At 32.4% G+C, this 11,529-nt stretch overlaps 1 protein-coding gene across 1 annotated transcript in view; it reads left to right on the forward strand.

Moving 5' to 3' along the window:
* Positions 1 to 3,164: 3,164 nt before the first annotated feature.
* The window catches only part of LOC106457157 (ras-related protein Rab-32B-like), a 37,515-nt gene continuing 29,150 nt past the window's right edge, over positions 3,165 to 11,529 (forward strand). Inside the window, exons 1-2 of the mRNA XM_013916544.2 lie at positions 3,165 to 3,245; positions 8,851 to 8,999. Of these exons, the coding sequence (XP_013771998.2) occupies positions 8,924 to 8,999 (76 nt within the window). The 5' untranslated portion in view covers positions 3,165 to 3,245; positions 8,851 to 8,923. The remainder of the gene's footprint in view (positions 3,246 to 8,850; positions 9,000 to 11,529) is intronic.

An 11,529-nucleotide genomic window follows, 5' to 3' on the forward strand; every position in this document is an offset into this window, starting at 1 on the left:
AATAATAATATGTTAATTCGCCATGTTAATTTTGCATTCACAGTGTTGGTGTGAATGATTGCAAGATGAAGTGAACAAGCCTAAGCAATTTAAAACATTAGAACATTTAAAACATTAAAAGATTATTCCGTATATAAATAAGATAATATTGTTTTCTTTAGCTTCTATGATCATTCTAAGTCGATTTTCAAAATTATTTTTTATATGTCAAACAAGAAATTAAAATGCACTGTTGACATTGAAGTGATATTACTGATAACGTGAATAAATGCAGGGAGTTACAAGTTGGGCATACATTCGACAGCTGACTTATCATTTCTTGTATGCCCGTGTATATAAATATAATAGCACTGTCTGTTGTATGTTCATGTAACTACTTCGCAGGCTGTGGATAGATCTTCACCACAATTGGTATGGAGGTTCATTAGATCCATACCGGGGTACATACAAATTTTCAGTTTTGCGGTTTTTATGGGCGTTTTTGCGTTTTTTTACCACTACCTCACCTTCTTTAGATGGATCTTCACTACATTTGGCATGAAGGTTTGTTGGGTCCACGCGGAGATACAAGCAAACTTGCGGTATCACGTTTTGTGATTTGCAGTTTTTATGGTCGGGTATTCCAGCTAGTTATTAAAACCTTGCAGACTGGTTACGAGTTTACTCGTATTACGTGCAGAGCATCTTTGTGTGCCATTTATTAAAAGGTTGAGTTTGAAAGGAGTCGAACTATATTGTTATTATTTATCTGAAACTTACGGAGTATGTACATGAAGACACCTAGTAAATTTTTAAAGTGTAGTATCTTGTAAAACATTTTCCTATATGGAGTGGAACCGCACAAAATTTTCATATGTATCGCGTTTCACTTTTTCCAATGGGTAGTACAAACTTTGCAGGCTCTCGTAGGAAATTTATTTTTTCTTGGACATGAAATGAACACAGCAATATGCTGCTTCGTGTCACCAAATACTCTTCCTGGGGGATCCTTATGTGGGGGCTCTCCTTGTACCTTCAGATGAGGGACCGGATTCGTTCCCCTCTAGTTCCAGTGAGTCTTCTTGAGAGGAAGATCTGTTTATATTTGATTTTTTTCTGTTGATTCAGGGCTTTGTATATTATATATGAATTGAAAGGGCCACAATGTATTAGATAAAGCACTACCTTTTTTGTCCATTTCGCCGTTTTTTTGAGAATGGTGTAGTATGAGAGGTACTGATCTGCCCGATCAATACCTTTCATGTGAGCATTGTATTGGATAACACACAGATTTTTTTATTACTTCTCCAGTTATCCCATTTTTCTTTCCTGTGGTAGAAACAGACGAGTCATGGATGGTTGAAACCATTCTCACTTTTCTCTTGTCTTTCCATATGAAAAGGAGAACATCACCTTTTCTACGGAAAGCTGTTTCATCCTTTTTTATTGCTGAAACTTCAGGCTCGGTGGCAACCCTCTATTTATTCTGATTGTTTCACAGACTCTTGTTTTAAGTTCTAGGAACAGGTTTGCAATGGAAGTACCGTTGTAATAATTGCCCTGGTATACGTGGTACCACAATCCAAGATTGGGAGCAAGAACTGAAAGAATAGTCTCTTCCAAATTTTTTCCCTCACTAGTATAAATCTCCATGTTGTAAATATAGCCTGTGTCACTTTCACACATCATGCTCACTAGCGGGCCATATTTTACTATTTTTGCAGGGTTGTAGACGTCATCTCCATGGAATCATGCCCTCATCCAATGACAACTTTTGCTTTGGTTTGTATAGTGTCCAGAATATATTGAGGAAATAATCCAGTACTGGTTGAATTTTGAAGAGCCTGCCTGAAGACTCATCCATTTTTTGAATATCATTGATATGTAAAATGTCTAAATTTGTTCAAATCTATTTCGGCTCATTGTCTGCGAAAATATTGGACTAATTAAAAGAGGATCTATTGATCAATAATCTTTCCAGTTATATTTCCTTGTCTGTCCCATTAGTAGAATAAGGCCTAGGGAATTTTCTTATGTCTGTAGCTGTAATTTCAGACCATTGAAATCCTTTAAATGACATTTTATGTTTCTCTGTAGTTTGATTAATGTAGGTACACATTTCCCGACAAAACATTTCAAACAAGTCATCACCAAACATTAGACTTGTCACGGCAACAATACTTTCGAGTTCGGATGGAGTTATAGTGACCCCTGGATTTCCTTCAAACATTTGCAAGTTCGGTGAAATATCTATTTCTGGCTAGATATAATTATCACAACGGGAAAATAAATCACTAACAGGAACATTTGTAGAATCATCATCACTTTCTGATTCAGAATCAGTTGAGAGCACAGCAACTTTACGTATCTATGTAGGTCACTGTAGCTAGAGTCACTGTTAAAATGATCCACAAACACATTCACAACAGAACCTTCACCTTTACTTGGAATATCTGACAAATTATCATCAAATAGTTCAGTAATTATTTCATCTTCACTCAACACGTTACGTTTTCTGGGAGAAGCCATTTATAAAAATATGGATATTGTATTGTTACGTTTGTTTGTTATGTATTTCGCGCAAAGCTACACGAGGGCTATCTGCGTTAGCAGTCCCTCATTTAGCAGTGTAAGACTAGAGGGAAGGCAGCTAGTCATCACCGCCAACTCTTGGGCTACTCTTTTACCAACGAATAGTGGAATTGACTATCACATTATAACGCCCCCATGGCTGAAAGGGTGACGGAGATTCTAACCCGCGACCCGCATATTGTGAGTCGAGCGCCCTAACCACCTAGCCATGCCGGGCCGTTGAATATTGTAAGGAAAAATAAAATAAAATAAATAATAACCGTTCGGAACAAAATAAAACGCGTCCGACTCCTTTCGAATGCAACGTTTTAATAAATGGCACACAAATACGCTTTGCAATGTGACCCGTCTGCAATGTGTTAATATTTATTGGTATTATTGAGAGCATAAATAAACATATATATCTATAACTTTTGAAATAAATGAGGCTGCAAAGCAATATAATATCAAACTCAAGAACTATATACATTAATATAAAGGAACTCTAAAAATTTGTGATCGTTTTGTAAGTAGACACAAAATGGTTATCGTAATATTTTACACTGTTTAGGACATCCAATTAAACATGTGTTTTCAAGAGCTAGAGTCCTGGCACTTCCGTGAGATAAAGCGTTTACCTTGATATGAATCATTTAGTAATGTAAGAATGGAAAGTGCTTGAGCATTCTTTTTTGGTAAATATGTGTATATTTTGGTTATACGCTGTTGCAGAAACAGAGTTGATATTAACACAATATTACTAGTATTGGCTTCATAATTTATTATTATTATTACTTCTAGTTCTACTACTAGTAGTAGTACTAGTTGGAATCAGCAACTGAGCAAGTACAATCTGATCAGTTTAAACAACTTTTCTCTTAGAATTTAGTTAGATTATATTTATAATTTAGAGATGATAATTCAGTTATATTTGTAGTTTCTTAATAATGGTTTATTTGGCGTTCTTTCGTTGTTTTTGGCCAGTCATTTTGTCTTATAACTAAAAGTTTATTTATACAAGTTATTAAATTACTGAGAGTGTGTGTGTGTGTGTTCAAATTGCAGGCATTTAGATGATTTTTTCTGTTATTGTTAACTGTCATATACATGTTAATATTCTATTTTATTTATCATGTTTGAGATAAATAATACATTTATTGCAAAATATGAATGCAACAAAAATATTATTATGCTTACTAGCAGTTGCACATTTATTCTGATATTCAAGTTGAAGTTATAACTTATAGCCTTGGAAATTTTCCTTTTAATTTGATAGATTTATGCTAGTTCATAACATGTGCAGAATTTTTTGAAGTACTGAAAATTTAAGCTGCATTTTTAGAATAAGTTTCGTTAAAGAAATTTCACATACAAAAAAAATCTTGTACTATTATGGAACATCCTAACCATTTCTGGAAATTTAACCTTCATACCTTATGTGTGTACACTGGGTTTTTGACTTAAATATTTACTTACCTCAAGTAGTTTTATTTAGGAAAAACCTAATGTAATTTTGTAAGTGCTTATGTTTTTAAATTTAAATTTGACCATTAGAGAAACAACAGTTTTATTTTATAAACAAGATTAAGTTCAAAAATATAATTTGTTTGGTATATCTCATTACCACAAAGAACTAAAAATAGATCATGAAGCTCATGTACTACACTCGGAAAGTGAAATTATTTGTGTTATCTTGGTAGATATTAATTTATAAATGGCATTAGAAAATGTGTGTGAGCCTTCATGGATTTGGGGAGATTCACAGACTATGGGAGCTATAGCATATGGGAAATGTGTGTTTGCTGCTGCATTATCTAACCACTTCTTTCCACATGTATTATAAAAACATTGAGGAATTTCATATTCATTTTGAATGGGATTTAGCCCTTTTTTATAGTTAGACCTACCCTCATTTGTGTTAACAATAAAGAAATACTATAATCAGAAACCTAGTTTGTTTAATCTTATTCATGAATCATTTTGCTTGTATTTTCAAACTTTATTTATGTTATTTGTCAGGAATAAATATGCTTTTCACAATGTCAGTTGAAATAATGTTTAAGTTTACTAAAACTTAATTAATTGTACTGTGATTTCTAATTTGTCTTTTAAAGGAACTGCTTATTTATATTAATATATTATGTATTGACATATAAATTGCATGAGGCAACTATTTTGTTAATAGTTGTAACATAATTTGATTCAAGATAAGAAAATTATGAACTTTTTATCAGTTGAGAAGAAGTTTTTTGAAACTAATAAATTGCTTCACAGTTATTAACTAATAATCCACAAAGTTATTTCAAGGTTAGCATATTATTTCAATGTAATTTATTGGAAATAAAGATTTATTATTGCTGCAAGAGAAAATATACCGTCATGCATATGGTATTTCTAGCGTTTTATATATATGAGGTCGATAAATAATGAAAATGAACTGATTAAGTTTATTCTTAGAGCTGTCACCAGAGAGTTTTATTTAAGCAGTATTTCTCATCTTTGACAGTTGATAGATGGAATCAAGGTTAGACAATATGATTGCTTTAATTATGAGCTTGTTAAGAAAAAATTAAGAAGTTTCAAAAATGACAAGTTTCCTGGACAAGATAATATTTCCCCAATGGTTTTGAAGAAGGGTAAGGATTGTATATGTAAGCCATTTGCTAGTATTTTGTATAAGTCCTTGAATAGTGGGCAGGTGCCAAATGATTGGAAGTGAGCCGATGTCACTCTTTTCAAGGAAGGTAATAAAAATCGTCCCTGTAATATAGGCCCATTAGTCTTACATCAGTTGTGAGAAAAGTTTTATAAAGTATTAAAAAATGCTTTGTAAAGTCATTTAAGGATTTTATTGGATAGTCAACATGGTTTCTCTAAAGGAAAATCTTGCCTTACAAATATTTTGACATTCTTTGAAAAGGTTACTGCTAATGTAAATGAGGATAAGGGTGTAGATTTGGTGTATCTGGATTTTTAGAAAGCATTTGACGAGGTGCAACATAAAAGGCTTGTAAAATATTTATCTCTATAGGTTTGGGGGTAAGTTAGCAAATTGGGTAGAAGAGTGGCTGGATGGAAGAAAGTATAGGGTTGTTACAAATTGGGCTCAGTCAAACTGGATTAATGTCACAAGTGGGTACCTCAGGGCTCAGTCTTAGGACCTTTGCTCTTTTTTATTTATATCAGTGGCATAGATGAAGGAATGGTCAATAAATTACTTAAATTTGCAGATGATATTAAGGTCTTGGGTGTTGCTAGCTGTAAAGAGGATGCTGCTGATTTACAAAAGGATTTAGATCATTTAGTGAGTTGGGCAAATAAATGTCAGATGGCTTTTAATTATAATAAATGCAAGATAATGCATGTGGGTTATCATAACTTGAATTATATGTATAATTTGGATGAGAATAACCCTAACAGTGTTATAAAAAAAAGGGATCTTGGTATAATGGTTGATCAGTCTCTTAAATCACCCATACATTGTGCTGTTGCTATTAGCAAGGCAAATAGTATTTTAGGTTGTATCTACAGAAATATTAAATACAAGTCCGAAAAGGTTATAATTTCATTGTATAGGTCACTGGTTAGGCCATATTTGGAGTATTGTGTTCAGTCTTTGGCTCCTAATCTTAGGAAAGCTTCGTAACTATATGAATGATAAGGGCTCGCTTTAAGATTGTTATATTTTGAAATTCATAGTAGTTTATAGGATGAGACAGCCGAGATGGACCAGTAGGTCCGTTGTTGCCCCTAAACATTGTTATGTTATGAGATCACAGAAGGAAAAAAAGAAAATATATTTGAGAAAGAATTGTTAGATCTCTGAAAATGTTTTCTCACAAAAAAGAAGAGTTAGAGGAGATTGTATTGAATTACTTAAGATTATAAAGGGAATTGATAGTGTTGATGCATTACCTTTTGTTGTACTTTTGGTGAGAATGGTAGGACTAAGGAACACAAATATAAATGTTTGGAGGGTAGGAGTCATCTTCAGCTAAGACATTTGTTTTTAAGAGGGTGGTTGGGTTTTGGAATTGATTGCTTACAGATGTGGTGGAGGCAATAAATTTAAGGGATTTCAAACAAAGGCTTGATAAATATTTGAATGATGAGGGTGTTTTATTTTAACATTTAATTTAGTTGATGAGCCTGACTAAATTGACCTTAAATTTTATACTTATGTTATCTAGGTTTAAATCTAGATTAACATCAGTTAACAATAAAGCAATGCAGATGTTCTAATACCAGTCATATTGATAGTTTTGAAAGTTGGAGATCTGACCTATATAATGCTTTTTGCTTAGTATTATTGCCACTAGTTTGTTCATATCAGAGCTGGGTGATTGGAGAATTTGCTACATCAAATAAGTTTCACTAATTTCATGCTGACAAGATGGCTAAAATAAAAAAAAGTAATCTATTATTCTCACATAATATAGTTAAAATAACACAAATAAATAACTTGTAAAGCTAAAAATCAGGTTTTGATATCTGCAGTGGCAGAGCACAGATGGCTCCTTCTATATAACAGCAAATATAATTGTATTATTTCAGTTACTGGATAGTTGGAGTTATCAGGAACACTAATGTGATGTTAATTGACTTAATTGTAGTTTTGATAACAGGATAGTTGAAGTAATTTCTCTGAAAGGGGGCCTAAGACCACCTGGAGGGGTCACCTGTATTAACCACTCACATCAGTTTGTTCATCAGTAGGCAACTGTGCATTGTTGTTGTACCTTTAGTTTAAACTACTGAAAACTGAAGAGTCAACTATCAAAATTATATTAATTTATTTCCCCGAAAAGTGGACCAAAGGCTGCCTAGAGGTGTCGCCTATTTTAACCAATCACACCACAGTAGTGTGTTGTCTGTCAGTCAGTAAGTAGACACTAAAATGACATCACATAAGGGACACTTAAAATTGTAATTTGTAGAAGAATTATGTACTCTGTAGGCTACAGTACAGCATGACATCTGAACTTCAAAAGCAAGAAATAATATTTTGTACTCATAATTTTAGTTTTATTTACTCTTGACCCTGTGCAAGTACATCTAGTCAAAAATAGTAGTAATTGGAAAGGCTAATATCAATTAGTTAATTAATTTTGTGATACTAATTTATTTAATTGTAATTTTGCTTACTAGATAGTTGGAATAATTAGAAACTAGTTGATTAATTTTGTGAAATTAATTGATTTAATCATAATTCCTATTAATTTATTATTATACTTGAAACACGCTAATTGATGTAATCAGTGCTCATAGGTAATTGATTAATTAGTCCATGCGCAGCTCCAATTTGATATTTACACATAAATACTTAAATCCAAGTCTAGATTTATCTAAGCTAGCCTACTAATCTGTAGATTTTGTTAGATGTGGCAGTATCTGCCTGATTTATAAAAATCCTTGGACATTGGCTAGGATAATATTGGTCATTTGTTGAGAATGCTCATGTGTAAGAAGGGAAAACTTAGCAATAAATGGACACTTACAATTTGTCGAGAGGGTGAATGTTTTTTTTGGCACAAACTTTTGATGAGAATACTCTGATGGCACTTAAGCAAAAGTTAAATTCATGGCCTTCAATTCAATGAAATAATACTTAGGTGTATATGAAAAGCTACATTTAGTTTTTATTTTATGATGGATGTTATTGTATTGAATGACATTTTGCTTTAAGGTGGCTAACTTTCTTTTGTAATGAGCTCAGCATAACTTTTTTGTGTTTAAACTAGTGAATTTGATTAAAATGTTGGTTTTTTTTTAGATTGATTATGTAGAGATAAATTAGGGCTAATCTGTTTGGGTTTGTTGATGAATTAAAGTGTGTTTGACAAATAGACTTCTCTGATAAACAGGCTTAAAAATTACTTGTACTTATATAAATTGTAGAAAATTTCAAATTTTAGGTAGTTTATTTTTGCTTATTTTAAAAGTTATGGCTTTTGTACTGCTAAATGAAACATGTACAGTATAAAGGGAGTGAATAAAATAAGCCAGTTCAGTCCCTTTTTTATTTTCATTTTCATTCTTTTTACAATAAACTTGCTCACTGTTGTTCTAGTATCTTGAGAAAAAGTATTTTAAAAAAAGTCTTGCATCTTTCACATGCCTCTCTCATCTGTAGTTGTACATGTAATTGCTGGTCATGAATTAGTACATATTTTGGGTTAGCACTATGGTATTAATTTATTTTCATCTATTCATTTCATTGCAGGTATATTTTTTCTTGACAAAATGTTTTTTTTTGTTTTTTTACAGCAGTTGATTTATTCATTACTCTCTTCCTAATAGATTTACATAAGTGTATGAAACTTACACATGACTTCAGACTGCAATAGTACCAATTCAAAGTGAAAATAATAACATGGAGAACTCTGTTACTAATAATGAGGCTGAGGAGTTACTTTTCAAGGTTCTTGTCATAGGAGACTTTGGTGTTGGTAAGTTTTTTTAATTTTTTTTATCTTGAATATCATACAAATTAAAGCTAGAAATTTTCCCCAAACCTTTCATAGGACCAGAAGTTGTGGAGTCACAGATTCTCTCAGAAAATTAAGTATTTTAAACCTTTATTGATATCTTCTTTTTAAGATGAGAGTAGTGATTAATAGCATGTGAGTTCTAAATGAAAAACATTTCTGTCCAAAACTACACTATAGGCAATCTCTGCTTTGCACATTTCAAAATTAGAGGTGGCTAGTGTATATAGACCTTGTGTAGCTTTGCACAAATATCCAAACCAAAAAATATTAAAACAAGTACATGATACACTGTGTGAAAAAGGGTGCATTGTTTACTCACTTTATCAGACTTTTTCTGTAATATTTGATTTAACACTAATTGTTAACAGCTTGCCTAATTAATTAATCAAATTTGATGTTTAATTAAGCCGGAACGTAGAAGAAAAATTATTAATGCATAAAGATGAATTACACAGGAAAGTTCACAAACACGGGACAAGTGACATTCGCATGCTGAATGGGAAATCTAGTCAGGCCCTAGTAGAATTAAACTTACATGCTAATGGCTGTGTAAGTAGTACTAACAGAAAACTTTTTAACTTCCCTTTTAACTTGGAAGTTAAGTATTTATGCACCACAACTCAAATTACATTGGTGCCATGTGTTTACAATAATTAACATAACTCTGCATCACAAACCAGCAATAAACACCTAGTACATCCAATATCATGTAAATGTTGAGTTACATTATACACTGTAGTTTAAGCTTAGACAAGATAATTGCAGAAAATGTAAGTGGGAAACTTATGAGTATCATTAATAGAAGTTATATTTGTATAATTGTAACATTCTCCTTCACTTTCATTTATAAGCTTCTAGATTAATGTAATAAGTGAACAATAACTATATACCAACAGACACTTTCATCTGAAGTAAGAAAATGCTAACTTAATTCTTTGCAATATGTATAGCAAAATAATTTATTTCAATGTTTTTAACTGATGAACTCAACAATTTATAATGACTACTCTCGCCCCTGGTTTTCATAACACACTAGTACATATGACACACACCAGTTAAAGATGGTACACACTTTGGAGCCCCATATAAAATATATGAAACTCATATAGTGAAATTATCAATCTCACTTCTTATAAATTTTGAAATAAATAATTTTCAGTCAACAAACCCTTGATAATACATTGGCAAATGAGTCACCCCTGCAATAAAATGATGGTACAGAACTCTAAATAAAGGAAATGTATGATATTAACAATGAAATCACTTATCTAAATGCTTGTATCTACTATAAGCATAATACATTTCCAGGATCAAACTCAACCTTTAATTTGATAAGTTTGTCACACACAAGTTACTAGTGGTACTTTTTCCAAGACCTCTGTAGAAATAGTTAAGTATGCCATACATGTACAGAATAACAGTCTTGTAATGCAAAGCCTGTATTTCTAGATAATAGCTGACTGATGGATTTTAAAAGACACTGGTTAAATAGAATGTTAAACACAAAGTAATACATTCTCTAGGGGCTTCGGTTAAAAAATTGTATCAATCACTTAGCATTTCAGATGTGGTAAAGTTTTAACTAAATGTTTTCCTTTGACTAAATTCACACATATGTTGAGAAGATATCAGTTAATATATCATTTGAAATTTGATGGATATAGAGCAAATTAATAAAACTACATATAAGTTAAGAAATTTTGTCCCATCTATTATGAGAGGTTTAATGCTTAAAATATTTGTACAAGAATCTGTAAGAATTTTTCCTCATTCTTTTAATTCTGTTCACCATATTCTACAAATGTTGAAAGTCACAAAAATGGCCAGAAACTCATTCTTAATTATCTCCACAACTCACCAGTAAATGTCACATTCCATCTACTGTGGGTATTGATTGCTTACATTCTACCCTCAGTTATTGCCTGATTCCTTGGAAGTATCATTCCTGACTGTCGTAGTATCCTGAATGTTTTCAGACATGGAAGCTGGTCTTGTGAGCCTGTGAAGTAACTTTATTACTTATTATCCTGAACGTCTTTAGGCACAGAAGCTGGTATTGTGAACCTGTGAAGTAACCTTATTACCTATTATGCTGAACGTCTTCAGGCACGGAAGCTGGTCTTGTGAGCCTGTGAAGTAACTTTATTACTTATTATCCTGAACGTCTTTAGGCACAGAAGCTGGTCTTGTGAGCCTGTGAAGTAACCTTATTACCTATTATTCTGAACGTCTTCAGGCACGGAAGCTGGTATTGTGAGCCTTTGAAGTAACCTTATTACTTATTATCCTAAACGTCTTTAGGCATGGAAGCTGGTCTTGTGAGCCTGTGAAGTACCCTTATTATTTATTATCCTGAACATCTTTAGGCACAGAAGCTGGTATTGTGAGCCTGTGAAGTAACCTTATTACTTATTATCCTAAACGTCTTTAGGCATGGAAGCTGGTCTTGTGAGCCTGTGAAGTACCCTTATGATTTATTATCCTGAAC

The sequence above is a fragment of the Limulus polyphemus genome, unplaced genomic scaffold (genome assembly GCF_000517525.1).
Source record: "Limulus polyphemus unplaced genomic scaffold, Limulus_polyphemus-2.1.2 Scaffold298, whole genome shotgun sequence".
Classification (NCBI taxonomy): domain Eukaryota; kingdom Metazoa; phylum Arthropoda; class Merostomata; order Xiphosura; family Limulidae; genus Limulus; species Limulus polyphemus.